This window comes from Protopterus annectens, chromosome 8.part0, assembly GCF_019279795.1.
Source record: "Protopterus annectens isolate FY-2018-M chromosome 8.part0, PAN1.0, whole genome shotgun sequence".
Classification (NCBI taxonomy): Eukaryota; Metazoa; Chordata; order Ceratodontiformes; family Protopteridae; genus Protopterus; species Protopterus annectens.
Window position 1 is genome coordinate 455,629,780 of NC_056741.1, and position 27,567 is coordinate 455,657,346.

A 27,567-nucleotide genomic window follows, 5' to 3' on the forward strand; every position below is an offset into this window, starting at 1 on the left:
ACAGCAGATTAACTGGACAGAACTCTCTCACCAGCTTCACTACTCATATATTCTAGTAGTGCACAATATGTTTGCACTAACCAGAAAAATGTCCAGCCGTACAAAACATGCTTGAAGTTTACTTGACTACAAAGTCTCTCTGATCTCAAGATAAAGGGCTACTTGCCATAACTAAGGCACAATACAGTACTGTTCAGTGTTCTTTTCTGCAATTATGCATCTAAAGTATGGAATGGTATTCCATCTACACTCAGCTTGACAACAAACACACTTTTAAATGAAATATCAAGCAATTCTTAACATAATCCTCACTCTTCGCATGTATTTCACCTGGATATAATAAGTTATTCCTCCCTTGCACTATTTTTCTAACCAGATTCAAAGATATCTGATGAGATATGTTTTTTCTGCACTTTCTTTGCCTCTCATCCTTGCATCTTTCTTTGCTTCTGTCTTTATATTCCTTCCAACATACTCCCACCTCACACTATCTTAGCCCCTAACTAGATATTCATCCCTTTTTCTTTTCCTACAGCTGTTTGTGTACTCTTGCATACAGTATTACCTCCCCAGTATACAATTGATCTTCTACTTTGAAATAATCTAATACACTCTATTGTAATATAGTCATGTTTTAAATCTACAAGCATCTGTGAAACCACTGCCTGTTGATCTAAGACTTGTCATTTATCCAAGTACACCAAATTACTAGACACATTACGTATTTGCCTTCACATGGAAACTAATGTATTGCACATGTTTTGTATCTGTTTTTATCATTAACGTTAATGATATAATTTGTCCATTTCGTATTGAATTTATATCTGTATTGTTATGACTGCTTTTGTATATTTCATTATTTATTTCCTTTTAAGTTGTTAATACTAATTTAACTTTTGTATTGTAACTATGGAATTTTTCTCTGTGGTCCACCATGGAAAAGGGTCTAGTCTGCCATTTGGACTTTCCTAGTAAACAAAAATAAATAAATCAAATTATGAAAAAGAAATCCAGAGGAAGGCACAAGGACCCACAAGACTTCTGGGTGGATTCGGAAGTTAAGTTGATAGAATGTTTGGATTATATAAATGGAAGTACCCCTTTTTAGAAATTCACCCATATGGTTGACAAAGATAAGTTAGCATACTTAGATATAGTCATCTCTAAAGACTACAATAATGAATGTTTTTGTTCTGACATATATCAGAAAAAGATTTTTTCCAGCTCTTATCTCCATTTCGGTAATTGGCATCCTATCTTTCAAAACAAAAGAGCTGTTGTTAAGGGACAATTAATCCAGTTGGCCTGTATGATTTCTAAGGATGACATCTTTATTATGGAGGTAGAGAAATTGTTAGACATGTTTTCCAAAAGGGGATATCCTGTGAACATGCTAAAGTCTGTTAAAGATGAAGTTTTGTAGAAAAGGGAAAGGGGCATTTTTAGACATTTATTACCATTCAAAGCATGTTCAAATCAGCTCCTGGAGGAAAATTTGTTTGTTACCAATAATATTGTGATACCATTTGTATCTTACGAGCGTTCCTTAATTTTGACTTTTTCCACTGATAGTTCTAGCATTGTGGATGTAGTCAGTACATTTTGGCCAGTTATACAGGCCAAGAATTGTTTGGGGATAAACCAAGGATAGTGTTTAGAAAGGGGAAAACTTTTAAGAATTTGCTAGAGATGAAGGGGGTGAAAGACAACATGAGCAGGCCCAAGGGTATGTTCAGATGTCAGTCATGCAACCAATGTCAACACATATTAGTGTGGGAGTCATTTCTAATCAGTGGTAAAAAGATGGCGGTCAAAAAACATTTTAATTGTGCCTCTAAGGGGCTGGTATGATGGGTTTTGTGCCAATGTTGTAAAGCATTTTATATAGGTAAGACTTGTCGAAGATAAAGAATATATGAGTATATGAATGAAGTTAGAAAAGGAAGAACAACAAATGCGCTTTACAGACACATTTCAGTTTGTGCAGACCATTATTTCAAGTTTGTTGTTATTGACTACATTGAACATGACCTTAGGGGGGGGTTTACAGATGACCATCTAAGCAAAAAAGAATTGATTTGGTTCTTGCAGTGTGATGCTCTCAATAAACCTGGTTTGAATGAGTCTTGTTCTATTACCCCTATTTTAAAGTTAAAAAGTTTTGTATTTCTTAGTAACATACATTTTTGGGGTTCCCCTCCTTCCTTTTTAATGTTAGCTTTACACAATCATGGTTATTCGTATGTATTTGGTTTTTTGCAAGTTTTTAATATATATATATTTTTTTAGAAAATATATAGGTGTGCAATAAGTTCTATATATTGGTTGGCCTTCATCACAAGATGAAATTCTTGTCTTATATAAGGTGTGGTTTTAAGTCTATTAGCAGTTCTGAAGAAGTATTTTTACAAGACGAAAGTGCTTGACTGCATTTGTGTTACACTTTTCATTAAACTGGTCTTTTGTCTAGTTGTGCCTCCTCTGGATTCCTTTTTCTTGGTTCATTGGTTTTAAACTCTCAAATTATATTTACTACCCATTCCTTGAGATTTCATTTCATCTTAACATGTAATTAGAAGTAGTGCCTCATTTTTGTATCATTACTCTGCATCTTTATCTTAGTTTTGATTGGTACTTGACCTTACACAGTTATTGTGTGGACCTCAGACCTTTCATTTAAATATGCATGTTCCTATTAAATGTATTTTCTATCCAGTCTGTTTTGGGAAATCATATGTAAATTCAGTCTGAGTTCTTGCCACTGAATTCATATCTTCCATGCCAGATGATGTCATACTTCAGAAATCTTACCTCTTCTCTTATATTTTCTCTTGTGGGCCCCTCTGTACATCCTGCCTATTGCAAATCAGATTCTAGTCCACAACCTAAATAATAATCACTGCTGAAAGCTTATTTATCTGATAATTTTCCTAAGTGGCATAATAGTGTTTTTTGGTGGAATATAAATACATGAGAGTGTAATCATCCTCCTCCACCAGTAATACCTAACACACATCTACCATTATTATCCCTTTCCCATAGGTTCATAGGTTGGTATTAGGCTTTCGGCCCTAGGGCCTATACAAGCCTAGCCATAACAATTCCCTGGCTATTTCTTCCCACAGTATTTACTTCCCTGGACCCCTGTCTGGCAGGGTGACTGACGTGATCCCAGAGTGAATTTCCTATCTCCCATCCAATCATCAAGGTTCCTTTTGAAGAGGGCCATGTTATGCCACTGTTGGATTTCCTCTCCCTTATGGTAGTATTGCTCTCTTTTTCCTCTATTCCTGATAATTTGATGAATTTCCACTTAAAATTTTTTATCAGGTGCACATTTATATTTCATCTGGAATATTACTGTTTTACCCTGAACTTCTGTGCTTTTTGCTTTTTGTTTATACCTGTAAGGCCATTTACATTCTATGTTTTGCTTTAGGCTAAATCTGTTAGGTCATTTGAATCCCATGTTAAAATTGACGAAGCAGCCATTTAGCTAAAAACCTTTTGCTCCCATATATCATTATACATGTTGGTTGATTGTAATGTATGTAGCCATCTTACAGCACACATGCATATGATTAGCAAGCTTATCTTGTATGTAGTTGCTTCATCTTTTATCTATTTGAACCAATCACAAACTTTCCCATATTTTTGTCTTCAATAAAAACACTCATAAACTAAAAGAGTAGGCTATCTTGTATTCAGAGTCACTGGGCAAAAGGTTCAGCTTGGGTGATTTGCCAGCATTTAGGATGGTTAAATGATGCCCAAAAGTATTTTTTGTCATCCTGTAAGTTAAAGTATACTTTATTGTCTTTTTAAACTAAATATTCTGAGTTAACCAAGGATAAGACATTGATTTTGATACATTTTATTCTGAGGGGACTTGAACGTTTAGAATATTTAAGAAAATTGTTTTAAAAGTTTCTTTTGCTTCATGTAGATTAAAGTGTTTTAGCTGATGCCGGCTTATTTGTTTGAATACATTTGTGAAAAAGTTAATGCTGAAATTAAGTTGTTGGGTGTATTACAGTGGGGAGTAGATGGATTCTTATTATAATTTCTAATAGCAAAAGTTCACTGGTGGTCACTAATGTTATTAGGTAGTGTGCCACACTTGGTTTTTTGGATGGGCTTTAAGTTGCGTAAAGTTGTGCAGATTCAGCAGATGAGTGCTACTGAACTATTAATTGTTGCCCAGCTAATGCTGACATTACCCAGGTATGATGGTTTTTAGTTAGATGTTTGTTGATACCCAGGAGAGGATGTTTTCTCGTTTTTTTTTTTTTTTTTTTTTTTGCGGGGGGCTGATTTGAGGTATTTTATATGCCTGAAAGACAAATTTGATTTGGTTTGGTTTAGGTGAAGTATAGTCAGTATTTCAGCATCATCTAATTTGGGAATGTCATGGAGGTAGTGCTGATACTTCGGTGGTGCAGCGGTAGCGTTGTTGCCTCACAGCAAGAGATTCTCCCGTTCGATTCTCGGCTTGGGTTGGGAGTGCCTTCTGTGTGGAGTATGCATGTCCTCCCTGTTTTTGAGTGGGTGTTCGAAAGACATGCATTGAATGGGAGTGCCTTCGTTGAAGGTTGGCCGTCGGGCTGGCAACTCGACACCATAAAAACCAACTGCCAATCATTAGCGGACCAGAGTTCTGCTGTGGTGACCCCTAACCGGGAAAAGCCGAAAGGCAAACAACAACAACAACATGGAGGTGGTGTTGAATGTGTAAGATGTTCAGTCACATACTAGCACCCCCCGCCCCACCCGTTTTGACTGTGTGATCTAGTCAAAATGTCTATTGCGTGGTGGAGTAATTTCATTGTCTTTAATGCTTGTTTTAGCCATGTTTCAGTGAGAGGCAAGAATGTCTGGAGCAAGCTGTGACATTTTGCAGATACTTTGAATGTTTAAGTAAAAGAGTTTCAAGGTAGAGTTATTTGGGAGATGATGTGTCATCATGTAATCAGTAGGGACTGAGTTGAGGGTGTAAGATGCAAGGGAATTGGAAAGGCCAGGGTTTAGAAGAATATCTCCATATCACTGATATTTAGAGAGTAACAAGGCTATGCGCAGATGAGAAGGCTTAGATTTGCTGTAGGTAAATAACAGAAATGGGTACTGTTTCTTTGGATTGCTTAAGAGATCCTTGTTGTTAAGCAAGTGTATTGCAAAGGTGGAGAATAGCTCAGGAGAAATAGAGTGAGTGTTCTGATGGCATGTGGGATAGGTGTATGAGCATGAAATTTGAGACAGGTGGGCTTATGTGATATGAAGTAGTGTGCCAGTGGGTACAGAGGAGTAATTGTCAGCCTGGTGAGCATTTTGAAAGGTCAGAGACACTACAGATGGGGTGAAATGTAAAGAGTGGCTACCTAGAGTTTAATGATTGAGAGTATAAAAGGTGATAGGTTGATGTTTGCATGAAATAAAATTGCATCAGTGGACTGTATATGCTTTATTGAGCAATATATAAAAGTAGTCTATTTAGTAAGTTTTAGAGTACATGTAATGTGGTAGTTGGTGATGGCTGAGGTTATTTGTCTTTTACATAGCATATGTGATGTTACTTTAGTGGAGTGTTGGTATGCTCTGGGGTGAGATAAGACTGTTTACATTGTGTCCGCAAGTGGCTGGGGAATAGGAGGTTAGAGGGGTAGTAAAGTGGGCAGTGATGCATACCCAAGTGAAGAGAATCCATTTGTACATGTACAACATGAGAAACTGAGTGCAAGTCTTGTGCAGGCAGTTCAGACAGACTGATAAATGTAGGTGCGATTGTGTGTACCTGTGTGTGGTATGGAAAAATAGTTGTGGCAGGGCTTGCCAACTGGCAAAGTGAACACTGGCTGTAGATTATTGCCACTCTTAAAGTGATACTGTGACCCTATGTGCAAAAACTGGGAAAGGAGGCTGTGGGTGAATGGATGGCATACCTCTCAACTGTTCAGAATTTTGCTGAATTTCAAGCTTTTTTACTTTTTTTGGCAAGTCATTGAAGATTGAAGCAACTAAGTACTAACAGCCATGTGAGTTTTAGACTTCATAACCTTCAGAAAATGCATAGTAATGCATAACCTGTTACTCTTGCAACTTTATAAGTTTATCTGAGCAATATTTAAAATTTGTTCCTTATTTGGGGCCTTTGCCCCCTCCCCACCTCCAAATTGTGTTTGGCTTTGTCCAAAATTCTTGCACTAAGAGGTTGTGAAGTACAAAATAAAGAATTTACCACTGAATGCTCTCTGTTAGTGGTACTGCTTCTTTTGAAATTAATTGGTGTATGGTGACCATGGGGGTTCAGACAACCAAATACAGTGCACGTCCGCATAATATAGTAATGCACATTGTTTTAAATAATGTCTACGCAATGGAGGTAGTACTAAACTAATATAATTATATCAAAATTAGCATGCCTGCCTCTGGCCAAAATTGAAGTGTAAAGCTTGTTTGACTTGTTTGGACAAAGGGCTGTGGCTGAGGCTTGTTTGTGGTACCTGCTTGTGACAAAAATGAAATGTCAGACAAAGTTGCTGTTTTTATTTTATAGTGTCCACATGGCCAGAGAATAATGAGCCAGAGCCCACACAACCATTGTCTTTATTTTTTGTTTGGAAGAAGAGCATGACATGGTTCAACCTAGCCACCTGCAAACATTGGAGAGAGGAATTCCTGGTCAATTTCTTTACCAAGAATATCATAGTGCTTGAAGGTTCCTTATACAGGGATCGGCAGGTGGCTCCTATCTGCAGCTCCAAGTCTCTGACAGAACATCATCAGAAGGCTGAAGGAAAGAAAAGTTGCCCTCTTGGTGTAATGTTCATTTCAGAAGTGACCCTTTGGCCCATGTGTAGTGAGGTCACCTTCAACTAGTAAGGGCTCATTGCTTTGTAGGTGATGAGAAGCCTGGAGGAGGTACATCATTAGCTTCAACTTTAGGAGGGTGCATTCTAGGCTGTAAGCATAGCATGTTTATAAACAGGTAGACCGTAGGGAGTGGATCCTCAAGTTTCCAGGCTTCTGAACTGTAGTCATACTGAGTGCAGAGGGTATTTTCCCCTGTCTTTTCTGTACCCAGCAGTTCCAGGGACAGAGGTTTAGGTGAGTCTTTAGATGCTCTTGAATATTTGCAGTGAGGTTTTTTTCCCCCTTTCTGAAGTATATATATATGTTTAGGAAAAACAGTGACATATTTGTCTTTGTGCATACTGGGGGAAAAGCTACTGGTTGGCAGACATATCCTTTCCAAATGGCTTGCCTCCTGCATTATCTTTTGCCATAAAGTGGCTCTTGTGATGTAAAAAGCTGAGATCAGAGGCTAGGCCACTCTGCGTAAAACATAATTTCTTTAAAAAAAATTCTTCCATAGCATTTCAGATATCTGCTGTGGTTAGTTGTTTGTTGTTTCATGCTGTCACCAGGCATTTTTACCTCTACCACACACTGTTAGTATCGTATTGCCTATGGAGTTAGTGTTTGCATTCTCTTGCCTCTTGAATGTTTTGTTTCCCCTACCATCACAATAGATTTAGTTATTTGTATTCAGCTCAGTCATAGACCATCAAGGATAGTCCCCTGGGTTGGATATAACAGAATTTCCATATCATATTAGTTGACGTATGACAGAACTATCCTTGTCGAGTCCCAAATACTGTCCTTCCATTCATCCTGTGCTTGTTTAGTTCCTCTGTCCTGCCACAGGTTTTGGAGTTCTTTGTAAGTTGGGCAGACATTTTATTTTGCATTATTATTTGTTAGAAATGGAGGTATCAGAACTTTATTTTTGTTGATTTGCTGGAAGTTTATTCAGTCATGTTTGATCATCTTTTTTTTTCTTGATTTGAATGGCATGTACTTGCTTAGTAGTTGGGGTAAGAGGTTAGAACTTGGGGTAGAGAACATGACATTGTGAAGTGTGGCAGCTTAGACTGCTTGTTCTTCCAAGGTTTATTAAAAAATACTGAGTTGGCATGAAAGAGAGGATCTTAGACCCACCAGGGAGGGTTCTTCCTGTATCATTTGATAACCTTGTAGCCCTTGTTAATGGTGAGTAATTCCTGCAGCTACAGATGTCCTTCCATTTCATTGTTGCAGTATTCATTACACTAGGGATCCCCTGCCAAGGGTGGCCCGATGTCCGGCCAGTATACAGAAGCATTTAGGTTGCTTTAAGGTACGCTGTTCATCACGCTTATGCTTATTGCGCAGTATATGGAATAAAGGTGACATCTGGATGTACCATCCCCAGAACTTCTTTTCTGCCAGTCTGAACGCCATCTGTTGATCATTGGTGTGCACACCTGTTCCGTTGCTGGTTCATCAAGCCGTTACAGATAAATGCTTCATTGGGGTTTTGTTGTCTTATCTTTCTTTTACTGTATTGTTGCTTGTGGGGTTTCATGTCATCCAAAAAGGACAAATGCCAGTGTGGCAGACAGATTCCCCATAAAGACCGTCATGAACAGTGTCTGCTTTGCCTTGGTGCTTCGCACGACCATACATCCTGTTCTGTCTGTCAGGCCTTTGCTCCCAAGACCCTTTGTGGTAGGCTTTCTTCGTTGGCACTTCATCTTGAGAATCAAGCTTTTTGCTAAAGACACAATGGAGAGAACTTCTCGCTCCAAGGGAAAGCCATCTGTGAAGAAGATAGCCACGAAATCTAGTCCGGAATCTTCTGCTGTGCAGCTTCCACTGGATGTGTCTCCCAAGGCGAGTGATACGCGGAGGTTTGCCCGGCTTCATTGTTGGATTCTTCTGCCACGACCATGTTGGTGGCCGGAGGGGATCAGACCTTAGGCACATCTGAGGAGTCATTGAAGGCATCTGCTTCAGGCGTTCAGGGGGAACTACAGCTGATTATCTCCAAGGGGCCTATGGGTGTTCCTCAAATTTTAGTCAAAGAAGTCCCTACTACAACTATTGAATGCCATCCAGGGTTGGAGCCTTCTAAATTTTGTAAGGTGGACATCCCGTTAAAAAAAAAAAAAAGCAGAATACCAAACATTTCCTCAGCTCCTAAGGATTCACAGAGTGAATGGCAGTCCTTTGCTTACGGTTTGTTTAGTGCTTTGATGGCTTTAAAACTTCCTAAGGGAGTTTCTGTTCCAGCCCCCCCCCCCTTGTTCCTCTCCCACCCCTTAAGAGACCCAGAGAACAGGATTCCTCTGAGGAGGAGGCAGATTCAGATGAGGAATCCCTTGCTTACTCCTCCCAGATTCCCTCTCCTTTGGAGTATGGCTTGGAGGAAGAGGAATATACCAGCCCTGATACTCCCTTTGAATAGTTTTCTTTTGGGGACATTATCTCTAGGATGATGAAGTTCTTAAATGGGATTGTGCTTAAGTTTCTTACAAAAAAAGGTATTATGATCTGCTGCAGATGGATTCTCTCAGACCTTCTGCAGACCATCCTGTTTTGGCTACTTTGTGGATACCTTTTCTAATGCCTCTAAGGCTTCAGATTCTCAGCCCCCTGCCCCCAAGAACCTGATAGATTCTATAGGGTGCCTGAGGACTGTAAATTCTTGTACAAGTGCCTTTCTGCTGACCCCTCGGTGGTGTCTATAGCTTCTGACAAGTCATCTCAGTTGTTTCCTTCTTCTAAGTTGCTGCCTTCTGATAAAGATAGCAGAATCATGGAAAGGCTAGGCATGAAGGTATATACCGGCATTAACTTGGCTTTTAGGGCTGTTAATTATCAGACCCATGCATCCAAGTACTTGTTGGCTCTGCTTTCCCAGGTATGTCATGTGATTTCTGATCTCCCAGACTCTGAAGTTAAAACTTCTGCCCTTTCCCTGTTAGGGACTTCCTCCCAGGTTGCTCATCAAGTGTAGTTATGATGCAGCAGGTGCTGCCTCTAGGACTGCTACTTTTGGATCAGCGATGAGGAGGTATTCTTGGCTTCAGCTTCAATCTATGCCTTATGGTATTAAGGCTAAGTTTGATGGATGCCCCTCTAGATAGTTTAGCAAAGCTACTGCTTTAAGTCCCTTCCAGAAAAGGGCAAGGCTTCACAAGAACTTAAGCATATGTTTGTTTCTCCTGTGCCTAAATTTCAGAGAAATTACCCCAATCAGCCAGCCTTTGTTCGCAGGCAGTCTTGCCCTCCTTCTAAGGGTAAAATGGGTGGCAAGCTGGCCCCTCATGTGAAGGCTACTTAGACTTCTGTGCCTCAGAAGTCATCTTTTCCTGATAGACCAGCCGCTATTTGACTATCCTATTCTTCCCAGCCACTTGCCTCTTTCTTTTCGCCTATCTCTCTCTCACTTCCTGTTTGGATAAAGATTACTCAGGATTCCTGGGTACTCTCCATTATCTGCCAGGGATATTTCATGGTCTGGAAATCTCTTCCCCCTTTTTATGGGAATCCTCATCCCCCTCCCCCTCCCCCTCAGGAACAGCTGTCCTTCTTTCCAGGGGTGCTGTGAGATCTTTTGACTCTGGGTACTGTTCAAGAGGTGGCTGTGTCCCAAAGGGGCAGATGGTTTTACTCCAGGATGTTCCTAGTGCCCAGGAAAGGAGGGTACCTGGTGACCAGTTCTAGTCCTCTCTCATCTAAAAACTTTTCTGAAGGTGCTCTCCTTTCGAGTGTTTTCCCTTCAGACTTTATACCCTCTTTTGCTTCCTCAGGTTTATATGGTGTGTCTGAATCTCAAAGATGCTCATCTCCATATCCCTATTTATTTCCCTTTTAGAAAGTTTTTATGTTTCTCGGTTGCTTCCTGACATTTTTAGTTCTCTGCTTTGCTGTTTGGACTTTCTACTGGCCCAAAGGTATTCACCAAATGCCTCACTCCTGTGATTACTTTTTGCAAGCTTCAGGAGATCCGGGTCTTTCCTTATTTGGACGATGACCTGTTTCAGGCATCCTGTCCAGAGATCTTGTTGCAAAATCTTCATTTTGCCATTTCCTTTCTGCAAAGCCTGGGGTTCACAATAAACTTCAAATAGTCTTTTGTGAGTCCTTCTCAGGATCGTGTTTATCTGGGGGTGCAGGATCCAGCCTGTGCCTATGCTGGCATCCCTGCCTCCTCCCAAGGCCTTAACACTCATTTCCTTTTTTCAAACTTTTCTTCCTCTGGCCTCTGTAACACCTAGGGAATTTTTGAGAGCTGTGGGGTTCATGGTCTTCACCATTCCTATGCTCCCTCTGGCCAAACTCCACATGAGAAATTTTCAGTGGCTTCTGAAGTTAGTTTGGCTTCAACTTCAACATGCGAATCCCCTCAAACTTGTAGTTCTCTTCTACCTTGTCTCAAGAAGGAACTTCAGTGGTGGATTCAGCAGTTGTCTTTAAATCCTGGGCTCCCTTTTCATCCCCCTCTTCCTTGTCAGGAGTTGTTCACAGACACTTCAGGTGTGTAATGGGGAGCAGCATTTTGCTCTCTAAAATTGCAGTGTGTTTGGTTGCTTCTTCAACAGAAAGAGCACATCAGTGTCAGAGATGAAAGCTTTTCTGCTAGCTCTTCAGGCTTTTATCCTGTCTTATCCCCAGGACCTCTCAAGGAGTTTACAGACAGTACCACAGTGATGTTGTTTGTAAACAAATAAGGGGAGACAAGATCTTATCTTCTTTGCCAGCTGGCATGCCTGGTGTGGGAACTTGCTCTCGAGTATCAAGTGACTCTTCAGGCAGTTTACATTCCCTCAGGTTAAAATATTTTGGCAGGCACTCTGAGCAGGTCTTTAATTCAGTCCCACAAATGGATGCTTCAAAGGGATACTTTTCTTGACAGTGGTGTACTCCTCAAATGGATCTTTTTGCCTCCCCTTTAAACAGACAACTTCCTCTGTTTTTTTGCCCGAGTCCCAGGTCCTCTGGTTTGGAAGGTGGACACCCTATCTTCTTCTTGTAAGAGGATGTTTCTTTACACTTTCCCGTTCAAACTTAAACAGGATAATCCCCAAATCTTATTGGTGACTCCATTTTGGCCAAGACAGCATTGGTTCCCTCCTCTTTTGCATTTAGCCAAGGACAGTTATCACAAGTTACCTCACAGGGTGGACCTACTCACACAAGACAAGGGATCCCTCATCCATCCCCACCTGTCACTCTTCAGCTGACATTGTGGGTGGTAGGAGTTTGATTACACAGATACTTTTTTTCTGAGGACATGCTTAGGGTCCTGCAGGAGGCCAGGAATCCCATTATTAGGAAATTCTACTTGTCCAAATGGAAGAGGTTTTCTTTGTCGTAGCTTTGGTGTCTTTCTCGTAACCTGGATCCACTTTTTGAGGATGTTCCTTTGAGCAATTCACACAGATAAGAGAACTGATGCTGGATTAGCATATTCTTCTGTTAAGGCCCCTTATCAGCTGTCTCTGCTTGGCTGCCTTTATCTTCTCCTTTAGCTTCTAGATTTGAAGCTAAACAATTCCTTAAAGGTGTCCTTTATATCAGGCCTCCCAAGCAGCCTGTTCCTCCTCCCTGGGATCTTAATTTAATTTTGGAAAATTTGACTCAGGCTCCTTTTGATTCTGCAGCTTCAGCTTCCTTGCAACATTGCTCTTAGAAGACTTGTACTTTTGTTAGCCCTTCCTTTTGCCAGACAGTTGTCTGAGCTTCAAGCACTTATGGGTTGTCCTCTTTTTTTTTTTTTTTTTTTTGTCTGTGTTTCATAAGGCCAGGGTGTCCTTGCGTACTAATCCTTCTCTTATGCCCAAGGTGGTGAATGAGTTATCCCTTAATCAATCTATTCATTTGCCCACTTTTTTCCTTTCCTCGCAATCTGTTAGAGAAGGTGCTGCACACTTTGGATGTGCAGAGACAACTCAGATTTTATTTGGATAAGACCAAGACAATTAGAAAATCTGATCAGCTCTTGGTTTCCTTTCATCCTAAGTCCTTAGGATTGGCTGTGTCCAAGCAGACTGTTTCTTCCTGGATCTCTAAAGCAATTTCTTTTCGTTTTTCCTTTCATGGTAAGAGACTTCTTTATTCTGTTAAGGCTTATTCTGCTAGAGCTTTGGGTTCTTCTGGCACTTTTTTCAAGGGGTTGGATACTAACTCTACTCTTGAGGCAGATACCTGGACTTCTGTGCCTTCATTTACCAAGCACTACAAGTTAGATGGAATTTCCAGAGCTAGGGCTGGTTTTGCTAGGACCATCCTTCATGGCTTCCTAGAGGTCTCTGCTAGTCCTTCCTCTACCCTCTTTTTCCTGAGCTTTGGCATTCTCCCTAGTGTAATGAATATTGCAACAGTGAAATGGAAGGACATAGTACAGTTGTGTAAAATTTTACCAATAATGGTAGATGTCTTTGTCTTCACTGTTGCAGTACTCACTTCCTCCCCCAGTCCATTTCTCTTCTGGATGTACTGAATGCCTCTTTTTTCCTTGGGCTGGCATTCCTACTGGGACTGTCATTTCCCAGGATGGTACTTATATCACCTTTATGCCCTACTCTACGTGAAGAGCAGACTTGTAACATACAGCATATCTTAAAGCAACCAGGGAATTGTTATGGCTAGGCTTGTATAGGTCCTTAGGCCAATAGCCTAGTACCAACCTATGAACCTAATGGCTTTGGTATGCTGGCTGGACATCGGGCTGCCCTTGGCAGGGGATCCCTAGTGTAATGAATGCTGCAACAGTGAAGAGAGGGATATCCACCATTATGGTAAGATTTTTACACAACTTTGCTTTCCTGATTTTTGATAGTGCTATGATGATTTTGCTTTTAACAAGAGAAGTTACATGCATATTTTCTGTCTCTTGTCTATTAGTTTTGTTTGTTACATTACTGCTTTGATTTTCCTTCTCTCACTGCAGTGATATGGAGGCACAGTGTCAGATGATGCAGGATATCGTGGATCAGATACTAGAGGTAAGAACTAGCTCCTCATAAGCTTGAGTTGTGTTCTATTTAGTGCTTGTTCTGATTGTTATTTTATTGTTGCATTTGCAGATATATGTCCTGGCAGGTTCCCTATGTGAAATCTAAATAATTTAGGGTGAATTAAATAATCTCTTGAGCTCAAGAGATCTCAGTCTGTTTTGCTAAATAGAACATATTGGAGGGTTAAGTGTATATTGCTGAGAATACCGCTTCTATGGAACTGTCTTCCAGTGCCCATAAAGCAAAGTACTTGTCTGTTCAAATGTAATTTGAATAAATGGATGGATAACAGATTCACCCCTGGTTTAGCACCCTGTCCCTCATGGATTGGAGAAACATGTAAATGTCCCAACATGTCCTTGTTCATCCCATCTCTGGGTTATTCGTAGGCAAAATACAAGAGCTGGAAACTACCACGAGAATATAAGGCTAGGCTTCTTAAGATGCTCACAGATCAATAGCGTATTAAGTGCCAGTGAACTTATAGTTACACCAGAATTTAAGACACTTACTAGCAATCAAAATAAATGCATGTTGTGCTAATACTAGATTTGTGTATCCTTAGAACCACCTTACACTTTTTTGAAACCATGTATGCTGCAGCTTGTAGTTGTGCTTATGCATCAACTTGTGTGTTTTCAGTTACTTTGTGAAGATGTACTTGGAATGAAATTTGGTTTACCTGTCTCCACCTACTTTATAACACAAATCCATGTGGGGTTTTTTTGAGCAAATGGCATGATTATGTAAGGTTTCTGTCTTGTATTCCCTTCCTCACATACAAACACACTAATATATATTTTTATTTGTATCTTCTTCCTCTGTTTTGACTTTTCTGGCTCCAAATTGGTAAGTGGATAACAAACGCATCTGATGTCAGTCTTCATCTATTCTTGACTGATGGGTTACAGTTCCAATCCTCAGAAACGATCCAGCCGTTATATAGCCTGCGCCAGCCAAAAAACTCTCGAGCTAGTAGTCTACCCTGTAATGCCCCTCTACATTACCTCAGATCTCATTTGCCGCTCTTATAAAAAAAGATGTCAGTTGACTCTCTCTCTCTCGCTGCTAAGTGCATTTTATAGCTTATTACAGTTTTTTGAACAATTTTTCTATCTGTTTCACATTATTTACTTAAAGATATTAATCCTATTCTACCCCTTTTTTGTTCGTGTGAGTGTTCATTTTTCTTAACCTTTACCCTTGGGTACTTCTTGGCTACCATAGTTGGTAGTGTCCCCTCTCTTCTTTTTTCCTATTTTGTTGGTAATCTTTCCTACCATCGTTAGTAGGTTTCTTCTTTTCTAGACTGAGTGATTGTGTGTTTCTCTTGCTTGTTTTGAGTCTAAAAATGTTAGATAAATCAAAGTCAGCCATAAGGTTTAAACAGTGTTTAGACTGCAGCAGAAAAATGCCTAATTCGGACTGTCATGAGAAATGTATTTATTGCCTGGGTGTTTCTCTTCTTGATATAGAGTGCTGTATCTGCCAGGGCTTCAGTAATAGAGCCCTGGTGGAGCATAGAAACAAATTAATATTTAAAGGGCTTCTTAAGACCCCTTTTGAGGAAGCATTGGCCAAGACCAACCAGTCTCCTCAGGCCACTGAATCAAAATCTACTCGTTCAGTGCCAACATCTCCATCTGCACCGACATCTAAAAAAAAATTAACACCATTCGGCTGGTTCCTCTTCGGAACAGAGATCTAAGGTTCCAAAGATTGTGAAACGTAATGAGTCCTCTGCACTGACCTCTACCTCAGTGCCATAGACACCAACCACAACACCAACTTCAATGACTCCTGTGTCAGTACCAACTATTTTAGTTGCCACGTTGGTACCAACATCTCCTGTGGCCCCACAGCTCTTACCTTCTACCCTGGTGCCGAAGACGGAATCCTTCTTTGCACCCAGGACTACATACTCTCCATTAATTGACCCCTTTCTGGGTCAACTCCCTACCCCCTTCTGGGTCAACTCCCTACCCCCCTCATAGTGAGACCTGAATCCCCCTCGGGGTTATCCGTTCGCTCCACCAGGAGTCTTTCCGAAGTTGATATAGTGAGGTTGGTGAATCACCTTCTGACAGCTTAGGGGTCTTCCTCCATCTTCTCAGCCCCATCCCCCTTCTGGAGCAGGGGAATTCTCACCCAGTACCCCCATATATACTCCACCTCTGACCTTTTTGCAGACTTTAGAGCTCTCGACTCCATCCACACAAACTCCTATGGTCTCAGAGCCGATAACTTCCTTGTGTTTGGTTCTGGGCACAGCTCTGACCCTCTTGGTGCCTTCAGAAGTGATAGGTCCCAGGGATAGGGCCCCCACAATCGTGTCCGGAGGGTTTGAGTCAGCTCCTGTTTTTTTATTCAGAGCCGGCCTTCCCACTTCGAACTGCACCAGCTGTGGACCCTTCCTCAGCTCCAGCTCTGCAGGTGGGTCTATCGGGGTGGGGTGTGACCCCGGTTTCATGTTTGTCTGTCTGTCTTGGTTCCGGGCTGTCTTCCTCAGAGGGGCCTGCCTTTCAAGCTTTGGAAAGAGCCTTGGCCACCTCTTCTTCTCAGGTAGCTCCCGTGTTACCAGAGTGTCTCACCCTTTGACTACAGCTTACCTAGAGCTACCACCAACCTCCTTGCCAGGACAGCGTGCTCCAAGGAAGCAAGACATACTGACCAAGGGTCACCCCTGTTCTGAGTCCTCTTCATATATATTCCCACTGAAGAGGCCCCTCTGAAGAAATTGTGTTAGAGGAAACACCTGGACTCCCCTGAAGAGTCTGTCACCGAAGACACAGATTTCAATGATGGGGAGGGTTTTCCTGGTCACTCCCGGAAGACGTCTCCTTTGGAGACATTCTGGAGATGCTAAAACAGAGGGGTAACTGGAAGTCCAAAGACCCTTCCTCTGAGGAGTCTATGTACTTGCAAGCCTTTGGAGCTTTCCCATCTACTTCCTGTGTGAACCCTTCCACTGACGATCTTGTTAAATTGATCGCGCAGTGAGCTTGGAAGGCCCCCGATTCGATAGAACCAATTCCCTGGAGACCAGATAAAATACTTTCTGCTCCCGAGGATCAGCAGCACTGGGGGAAGTATTAGCAGTCGATGCCTTGGTGGTAGCGGCTGCCACTAAAAAGGAGCTGGCTGAGGAAAGCTCCACTGTTCATCCCCCTAACCGGGAGTTGAGGGTGATGGACAGATTTGGGAAGTGGGTTTACGCATCCATTGACTTTTACCATTAGGTCATTGAACTTTTTGGCACATTTTACTAGGCTCCAGAGGGATCTGGTCAAGGAACTGTTGGATACTCTAGCTAGCAGGGGTAGTGGCTGATGGGGTCCAAGATAATGTGGCCTCCCAGTTAGCTACCCTGGAGTCTATCTCAAATTCGCCTATGAGGCTAATTTCACATGCAGCCGAAGGGGTGACCAGGTCTGCAGGTTCAGGTGTTGCAATTTGATGACATGCTTGGATGCACCTGTGTCATTGCTCCTTTTGATGAATCGTCTTTGTTCTGCCCCAAAGTCAAAGAAACTCTATCCAGGTGTGAGAATGATGGAAAGACCCTGTCTGCTGTGGGCATACATTTTTCTGCTCCCCAGCGAGGCTATTCAAAGATGCAGAGGAGTGGAGGATGTGGTTCAAGAAGTCCCAGAGGCCTTTCCAAGACACCCGTGGTACAGACTCCCCTCAGGGCAGGGGGGGGGGGTCAAACAGAAGATGCCATCCTAGAGGCAGAGGTGACCCGCAGAACCAGGGTTCCAGTGAGTCTTTCTCTAGCCAACCCTACCAGCGCTCCTGAAGGGAGGCCAGATTGTCTACCTTTGGAGGCAATCAGGGGAAGATTTTCTTTGCACTCAACAGGCTGGCCACAAATAACCACAGACATCTGGGTGCTAAGAATTATTTCCAGAGGTTACCTTATCTCTCTCACTTTTTACCCAAGAACTCGAATAAGGCTACCCTGTCTTCCATCCAGTAAGAGGGACTAGGCAGCCTTGGAAATACAAAAGCTGCTAGAAAAAAAAGTCATCCAAGAAGTCCCACCAGACCAGATAGGATCCAGATTTTACTCAAAGTTCTTTTTAGTGCCAAAAAAGACAGGGACTGGAGACCGATTCTGGATCTCAACATTCTAAGCAATTTTGTTCAACAGTCCAGATTCTGGATGGTCACGGTTCAGTCAGTACTTCTCCTTCTAGAGGAAAATGATTGGATGTGCTCTATAGACCTTCAAGATGTGTATTACCACATAAAAATGGACAAGCGTTCAAGAAGGTTCCTCCTCTTCTGGCTAGGAACCAGTCACTATCAGTTCAGGATGCTACCCAATGGTCTCACCACAGCCCCCTCAAATGTTCGCCAAATGTATGGCAGCAGTAACAGCTCACTTGAGACTGCACAGATTCTAAGTGTTTCCTTATCTAGACGACTTGCTCATCACCGCTTCCACCAGGCATCTACTGTTTCAAGCGACAGAATTCACCCTGCAATTATTCCTGCAGCTAGGAATCACAGTCAACTGTACAAAGTCTCGTCTGAACCCCACTTAGGATATGGAATATATTGGAACTTGTCTTAACACACTCTATTGTGTAACTTCTCTGCCAGCCCACCGACTACGGAAAATAAGTTTTCAAGTTCATTCCCTTCTGGGCTCAAACAAAGTATCAGCCCGGCTAGTGCTTCAAGCATTAGGGTCCATGGCAGCGGCAATCACTCTGGTCCTGGTAGCGAGATTTCACACAAGATTGCTACAATGGCTTCTTGGGAATCAGTGTTCTATCCTAACCTGTCCAGTGAACCACCCCATACTCATTGCAAGTCACTGCATAAAGGACCTGTCCTAGTGGATGGAATCTGATCCAATCCTTTTGGGCTGCTCCTTTGTCCCTTCTCAACCCAAAGCCATAGTGACCACAGATGCCTCACAGATGAGGTGTGGGGGGGTCATTTTCTGGGAAGGACAGTCCAAGACATTTGGCCCCCAATAGAGGCTAGTCTGTGTATCAACGTTCTGGAGTTGAGGGCGGTTCTACTAGCTTTGCAAGCATTTCCCTCTGCCCTACCTCAGTAAACAATTGCAGTTCAGTCAGACAACATGTTAGTAGTCTGGTACATCAGCAAGCAGGGTTGGAACCAAATCCTATCCCCTGTGTCGAGAAGCCCTCCGAGTGTGGCAATGGGCCATTGCCGCCAACCACTTTCTGATAGCAACGTACATCCCTGGGAGTTCAGACGTGATAGTGGACAAACTGAGCAGATGCATTCTGCTGCTTCACAAGTGGTCTCTCAATCCCAAGGTAGCGAAGATCTTTTATCGCCAGGGCCAGCCTTGCTGCAACCTTCTTGCATCACCCCAAAACAAGTGCAGAAGCTATTTTGCCCTAATCCCCCCTCAGGGGGAGTCCCCAAGAGACACTGTTCTCCTTTATAGATCCCCAGGTCTTCTTATATGCTTTCCTCTCCCTACCCATTGATCCCACTTTTCCTCAAGAAAGCAGCCAGGTTGAAAAGCAAAGTAATCCTCATTGCACCCTTCTGGCCTCAACAAAATTGGTTTCCCTTCCTATGGCCTCATCTGGTTCACCATCCATGGATTCTGGACCCATTTCCCTCAGGGAGTGGTGCATCCCAGTCTTCAAAGTCTCACTCTAACTGCTTGGTTCCTCCAATTCCTTTAGTCACCAGGCATAATGATATTCCATCCCCAATACGAAAAATGTTGCTGGCGTCCCATAAACGATCCACCAGGAATCCCTACCTCAGTAAATGGAAGAGATTTTCAATCTGGGCTTGCAACAATGGCCTCAACCCCACTGGAAAAAGTTTTAGAATTTTTGGCCATTCTTTTTGGTAAGAGAGCTTCCACTTCTACAGTTAAGGTCATTCTAGCAGCCATCACTAACTTTCATAATGGCTGGCTTTGGAGATCTGCCTTTAATCTCTCACAGACTTTGTCAGGTGTTCCTCAAGGGAACTATCTCTTTGAACCCCCCTTTTAAGGACCCTCTATCACCATGGGACTTGACTATTGTTTTGTAGTCACTAGTAGCTTCTCCTTTTGAACCAGCAGCTACTTGTGACTTGAAGTTCCTCTCTTGGAAAACACTTTTACTTATAGCCTCCACGAGATGAGTTTCTGAATTGCAAGCCGTATCTTCAAAACCCCCTTACTTAATTTTCCATAAGGATAGAGTTACACTCAGGACTAATCCATCCTTTCTTCCAAAGTTAGTCTCAGAGTCCAACATTAATCAGACTATAGATTTACCCGTCTTCGTTCCAAATTTTTCTAATAAAGACGAATATTGCTTACACCTGTTAGATGATCTTTTTCGTGTTTCACTGTTGCAGTCATCACACTTGGGTTACCTGCCTGCAGGTAGCTCTCAGTCGGCCTGAATACTGGAGACTTCTTATTTCTGCGTCAGATGCTGTTGCTCCAGGACTGACGTCAGGTGGCCATGGGTATAAAAACAGGCAGCCGGCGCATCAGTCTTTCTTGCCGAGGAGCCAGGAGCAAAAGCAGTTTGCAAGTGCCGGTTGGCCGCTACCTGAGTTTTCATTTACTAAGTGAGTCATCCTGAAGTCTTCTAAAGCTAAGTTCCCCATTGGGGATCCTTTTTTCTTGCTCTAACCGTTATCAGAAAAAGTTAATAATTGTCTTGCCGGTGGAAAGCAAATACCACAACGAGATTTTCATTCTTACTGCATCACCTGTCTAGGCCCAGATCACGACGTACCTCGTTGTCGGTTTTGTGCCTTGTTCAATGCCCGAACCATTCGTAGTCGGGCGCTTATTGTCGCCGAATACTTTCGTTCTCGATCTCCATATTCCGAATTGGCTTTGGTAAGCCATCCGACTACCGATATTCTGAAAAAACGGAAGGATAAAGACAGAGACAGACCGCACAGGTTCAAAGCTGCCGATGACGCTTCCGTTAAGCTAGTCGCCAGTTTGCCGGTACTCAATGAGGCACTTTTGCAGCCCCTGATGGGATTCACAGGCCTCTACCGAGACCCTTTCGGAGTTAGGTATGCCGCGATTCTTCGACTATGGAACCGGCAGATGTCTCTACATTGGATGGGTCCAGATCCGCTGAGCAGGCACCGCCTGCTGAGGAAGTTCATCGTACTACTGGTGTTCGACACAAACCCACTACTTCAGTTCTGTCTAAAACCACCAAATTTCTAAGGCCAAGTGTACGCGCTACACCTAAAAAAACAATGACCAAAGCGCATGCACCTGCTCCCTTGCCACAAAATAAAATGCTTAGAATGGCAGAAGACCTTGTTATGCTGATTAGGGGATGTCAGCCTTCCCCTGCTAAGAGAAAAAGGGACCAGTCTCCAGCAGCTTCAACAGACCAAGAGTCCAACTCTGAGGTTTCTGATTATGAAGACATGCCCTTATCTGCTTGTGAGGATTCTTATGCAGAGGAATCCATTCCCTCTGCCTCTCCTCCAGAGGATTTCTCTTTTGGTGAAACCTTACATACTATAAGAGAGCATTTCCACTGGGAATGCCAAGACTATCCTCTGTCCAAAAAGAGACTCAGAGAATTTCTAGACTTGTCACAACACAGGCCTTTAGCAATACCACCAGTCCTGGAAGTTGTTGATGATGTCTTTATGGAATCCAGTCTTACTCCTGATACTTTACCCCCTGCCCTTAGGAAACGATACAGGTACTACAGAGTACCTGACTCTCACAAATTTCTTTTCAGAAATCCTACTGTTCACCCAGAGATCATTTCCCAGGGGCCTAAAGGTATCAAGGCAGCTACAGCTAAGAATCCCTCCCCTTCGGACAGGGATTCCAGAGCTTTGGACAGACGAGGTAAGAAAGTAAATACCTCTGCAACTCCTGCCGTTAGGGCTTTGAATTGTCAGTTTCACATGCTGAAGTACCAACAACATATTATGGAACTTGTTAAGCAAAAACTAGCTACCTTTACAGACTGTGCAGAAAATAAAGAATTGCAAGAGCTTATGCATTCTGCAAGCCAAATCAGTAAGCATACATTACAGTGTGGCTTTGACGCCCTAGAAGCATCTTGTAGGGCAACAGTCACTGGTTCTGTACTGAGAAGGCATGCTTGGCTTAAGGAGCAGACCTTGCCAGATCATATCAAATCCAAGTTACTAGCACTCCTTTGAACAAGGACAATCTGTTTGGCACCAAAGCAGAAGAGGTTCTTAAAAAGATGGAAGAAAAAGCTAAATTTGTGCAGACAGTCAAAGAATTCTTACAAGTACGGCCTCCTAGATTCAGTAGGCATTGCCCCTCGAAACATTGGTCCTTTCCAGCCCCCTCAAGGTCATCTCAAACTAGATCCAGGGGAAACAGACTCCCCCCAGATTACAGTCTCAGGATATGCAGAGATCTAAACAATGGAGTGACTCCATCTCTAAAGCAGGGAGTGCTAAACCACCCCTTTACGGAAAGAATTCCCAATGACTTCTCAACTCCACCCCCCTCCTCTGCCCAACTGCTTGTGCCCCTAGGAGGAAAACTTGCCCTTCATGCAAAAAACTGGATTCCCATCACCAAAGACCGATGTGTCCTCAACATTGTATCCCAGGGGTACAAATTTTACTTCCACTCACTGCCAACCCCAAAAGGTTTTCCTCACCTCCCTCTAAACCAGTGGGCAGAGGCTCAAAATCAAGTCCAATCCCTGCTCTCTATAACGGCAATTCATACAGTTCCTGCTGAACATATAGTACAAAGATTCTATTCCAGACTTCTCCTGGTACCCAGAAAAGAGGGCACTTGGTGCCCAATCCTAGATTTTTTCAACTCCCAACACCTTCCTGGTGGTACTAAAATTCAAAATGCTCACCCTGCAGCAGCTTCTTCATATGCTAGCCAAAGATGCCTGGTTAGTCACCTAGACTTAAAAGAAGATTTTATGCACAACCCTATAAGGGAGTCATGCAGAAAATGTCTACGCTTCAGGGCAGGATCTATGCATTATCAGTTCTCTGGACTTCCCTTTGGCTTATCCACTGCTCCCAGAGTATTCACAAAATGCCTGGCTCCAGCCATTGCTTACTGCAGACAGAGAAATATTCAAATTTACCCATACTTGGATGACTGCCTGATTCAGGCAGACAGTCAGGAAATGCTGTTGCAGCACCTGACATTTGTAAAAAACCTACTAACCTCCCTGGGGTACACCATCATCAAAAAGAAATCAAAACTAGTCCCCAGTCAAAATATTATATTCCTGGGAGCAAGCTTGGACACAGCATCCCAGCTGGCATTCCTCATTCCAGAAAAACAAGCCTATCTGATGGGCTATTTTACTCAAATGGCCACCAGAACCCAGCTATCCACAAGGAAATTCCTGCAGTCCCTAGGGTTCATGGCCTCATGCATCCTACTAATTCCATATGCCAGACTGCATATGTGGAAAACTTCAATAGTACTTAAAAAGTCTTTGGTGCCAACATTCTCAGGACCTGGAAACTGTCATTCCCATAATATCCTGGCTAAGGACAGAGCTTCTTTGGTGGGCAGCAGCATGCAACCACAACAAAGGACTGCCCTTTACTCAACCACACACCACCCAGACCCTAACCACAGACGCATCAGACTAATCCTTGAGGGCACACATGGATGGCAAGTGCATTCAGGGCCACTGGAGCCCAAGTCAAATGCATCTGCACATCAACCAGAAAGAGATGCTAGCACGCTTCCCCCTTTTGAACCTGCTGCTTCAGCAGAGTTAAAATTCCTCTCTTGGAAAACAGCGTTGCTTTTAGCCATAACTTCAGCAAGAAGAGTGTCTGAGTTACAGACACTATGGCTGTGGAACCCTTCATTATTTTCCATGCTGACAGGGTTTCCCTCAGGACTAACCCGTCCTTTATGCCTAAGGTGATGTCCAGTGTGGCTCTAAACCAATCCATCCATTTGCCAACCTTCTTCCCTAATCTTCAGAATAAAGGGTAAAGGATCCTGCACTCCTTGGACGTGCACAGACGGCTCAGGTTCTACCCTGACAGGACTAAACCTTTCCGAAACTCTGACCAGCTGCTAGTCAGCTTTGCAACAGGGGCAGAGGGCAAGGCCATTTCAAAACAAACCATTACCAAATGGATAGCACACTGCATCCATTTCTGCTACAAGCACCATGGAAAAACCTACCCCACAGGGGATCAGACCACATTCTACTAGGGCTACTTCCACCTCTACGGCATTTCTCAGGGGAGTCCCTACCAGGTACGTTCTAGAAGCTGCAACCTGGAGTTCTGTACACACCTCCTTCACCAAGCATTACCACTAAGCTGTTTTTTCTAAATCCAGAGCTGGATTTGCTACAGCAGTCTTACAAGGCCTGCTAGCCAACACTTCTTGATTGCCTCCACCCTTCCTCAGCTTTGGGAATCAACCCAAGTGTGATGACTGCAACAGTGAAACATGAAAAACATAGTACAGTTGTGTACACTTACCATAAATGTCGATGTTCGAGTGTATTCACTGTTGCAGTCCTAGATGTTCATCATGTTTTACTGTTGCAGTCATTACACTTGGGTTATCCTGCTGGCAGGCTACCCACAGTTGGCCTGAATTCCAAAGTCCTGGTCCGGCGTCGGTTGCTGTCGCCTCTTCCCTAACGTCAGTGCGCCAGGGGTATAAAAGATGCATCCGTCGCCATTTTCCTCAGTCTTTCTTGCCGCGTGGTGCCCGAAGCAAAAGCAGTTCGCAAGTGCCATTCGGCCGACTCCTGAGATTTTCAAAATCAAATTTCAGATCCGAAGTCTTCAATAAAGCTAAGTACCCCGTTGGGGAAACTTTTTTCTTGCTCCAGTCCGATGTCAGAAAAAGTTAACAATTGTATTTCTTGTGGTAAGCAAATACCTCATAAGGATTTTCATTCTTATTGTATTCCTTGCCTAGGCCCTGACCACGACGTTGCTAGCTGTCGGTTTTGCGCTAGATTTAACTAACGTACTATTAAGCGTCAGTACGATTTTGCCTTTCATTACTTTGGCCGAAGGGTTAATTATATAATGCCGTCGGAACAGCCGACGACCGGAGTTTATAAAAAGCACAAGGAAAAGGAAAAAGACAGGCATCCGAGGTCCAAAACAGATGACGAGGCCTCTGCTAGGCCATTCGCCGGTTCTCAGTGAGGTGCTTTTGCAGCCCCTGACGCCCGCTACCTCAGAGCCACAGGCCGCTTCCGACTCCCACATGGAGACAACTAGGCCTCTGGATACTCAAGGTATTGGACACTCGGAAGCTATTCCCTCAGAAGGGTTCAGAGCTGCTGAGCAGGCATCGGCTTCTGAGGGTGTTTTCAGACCTACACAGTTATATGTCAAGCCAACCTCAGCTTCCAAAGCAAAGACTAAAACAGCTTTAAAGACAAAGAAACAAGTGAAGCATTCTCCTGGACAGACTTCCATGCCTAAGAAATAGATGCTTAAAATGGCCGAAGACCGAATTATGTTGATCAGGGGTTCCCATCCCCCTCCTGATAAGAGGCCTAGGCAAGACACAGAATATGATTCTTCCGATCAGGTTTCCATTTCCTATGACTCCTCTTCAGAACAGGGATACTCTCTTCCTCCCTATGAGGATTCTGATGCTGAATAATCCATCCCTTCAGCCTCTCCTCCTGAGGATTATTCTTTTGGGGAAACCCTGCATACCATGAGGGAGCATGTTCACTTGGAGAGCCAAGACAGAGACGGGTTCAGGCACCTAGGCAGCGAGACATTTCCCTGTGGTACATTTGGCTGAGGACACATGGCTGAAGTGACATTCAGCTGCAGAGAAGTATGGCTGTTTGCAAATTCCCTGTGGACAAAGAGAAGCACACACTGCCATGCCCAGAGGTTTAATAACCAAATGCATGGAGGCAGATGAAGTAATGAGTATTGTGCTCAATGTACAATACATACTTATGCAACTACAACATGTAGAAGTATGCTACAGCATGGAGGAAATCCTGCAGGCTACTGTAGTCACATTTATGCTCCAGTATGCATTTTAGGTAATGTTCCCTATACACTGTGAAGGGGGCTGTGGTCCACACACACTGATTATAAAGGCACTGCCCATTGTGCACTGCATTCTTACTGCCAGTGACATGCCCACGGGCCAGCCTATTGCTGATGCCTGCCATACTGCCTGCTGTCTCATGGTCCCTTCGGGACGATGGACATTGTTTTCCCCCTGTGCATTTAGTTATTGAAGTTGTGGGCATGGCAAAACATTCTTCTCTTTGCCCACAGGGAATTCACAACAGCCACATTTCTCTGCAGCTGAATGTCACTTCAGCCATGTGTCCCCAGTCAATTGTACCACAGGGAAATGTCTCGCTGCCTAGGCGCCTGAACCCCTCAGAGACTTTTTTACTGCCTCAGCACAGACCTCTTGCTATTCCACCTGTTCTAGACATTGTAGATGATGTATTTTCAGAGTCCGGCCTGTCTCCTGACTCTTTACCCCTTGCACCGGTTAAGCCTGACAGATACTACAGGGTTCCAGATTCTTATAAATTTCTATATAAAAACCCTGCTGCTGACCCAGAAACTATATCTCAGGGTCCCAAAGGGGTCAAGGCTTCCACTGCAAAAAACCCTGTCCCCTCTGATAGGGATTCTAGGGCACTGGACAGATAGGGGAAAAAAGTTTACACTTCTGCTACCTTCGCTGTAAGGTCTTTAAATTGTCAGTTTCATATGCTTAAATATCAACAATACTTAATGTCACTGCTCAAACAGAAAATGTTGACAAATTCTGAATGTTCTGAAAACAAGGAAATGCAGGATTTATTGCATGCAGCTGAACAAGTGGGAAAGCATGCTTTGCAATGTGGTTTTGATTCACTGGAGGCCTCATGCAGGGCCGCTGTTACAGGTTCTGTCATTAGAAGGCATGCTTGGCTAAAGGAACAGAATCTGCCTGATCATGTTAAAGCAAAATTATTAGATGCTCCATTACAGCATGATACTTTGTTTGGTGTTAAGGCAGAAGAGGTGTTGAAGAAAATGGAGGATAAAGCGAAATTTATACAGACAGTAAAGGATTTCTTACAGGTACAGCCAACCAGATTTAGCAGGAACTGGCCTTCTAAGAATTGGTAATTTCCAGTGTCAGACAGGCCACAAAGAGGCAGATACAGACGCCCTAGAGGCAGACCCCAGCCCCAAGGCTCATACAGGCGTAAACAATGGGGTGCTTCTACCTCCAAAAGTGGAGAAGACAAATCACAGTCATATAGGAAACAGTTCCAATGACTTTCCTCTGCCAATGCCAAGCACTTATCTTTTGGCAGCACCCTTAGGGGAAAAGCTAGCACTTTTTTTCACAAAATTGGCACATGATCACCCAGGACAAATGGGTCTTGAATATAGTCTCTCAGGGCTACAGGTTCCACTTTCACACCCTTCTAAAGACAAAAGGTATGCCAGACCTGCCGCACAATCAATGGGCAGAGGCCCAAAAGCAAGTTTCATCTCTCATGGACTGAGGCTATTCAGCGAGTACCACAGCAAGAGCTTGGACAAGGATTTTACTCAAGACTTTTCTTGGTACCCAGAAAGGACAAAGCCTGGAGACCAATACTGGACCTGTCTATTCTAAACACTTTTCTGGACGTTCCAAAATTCAAAATGTTGACTCTGCAGCAGCTTTTTCCCATGCTGGGCAAGAAGGCTTGGCTTGTAACTTTGGACCTCAAAGAGGCATACCTGCATGTCC

The 27,567-nt window shown here is 43.2% G+C and overlaps 1 protein-coding gene across 3 annotated transcripts in view; it reads left to right on the forward strand.

Annotated features, from left to right (window-relative positions):
• The window catches only part of INTS3 (integrator complex subunit 3), a 2,345,436-nt gene that overhangs the window by 1,063,998 nt on the left and 1,253,871 nt on the right, over nt 1-27,567 (forward strand). For all 3 annotated transcript variants that reach the window (XM_044079970.1, XM_044079971.1, XM_044079972.1), the window contains one exon: nt 13,778-13,832. In XM_044079970.1, the coding sequence (XP_043935905.1) occupies nt 13,778-13,832 (55 nt within the window). The remainder of the gene's footprint in view (nt 1-13,777; nt 13,833-27,567) is intronic.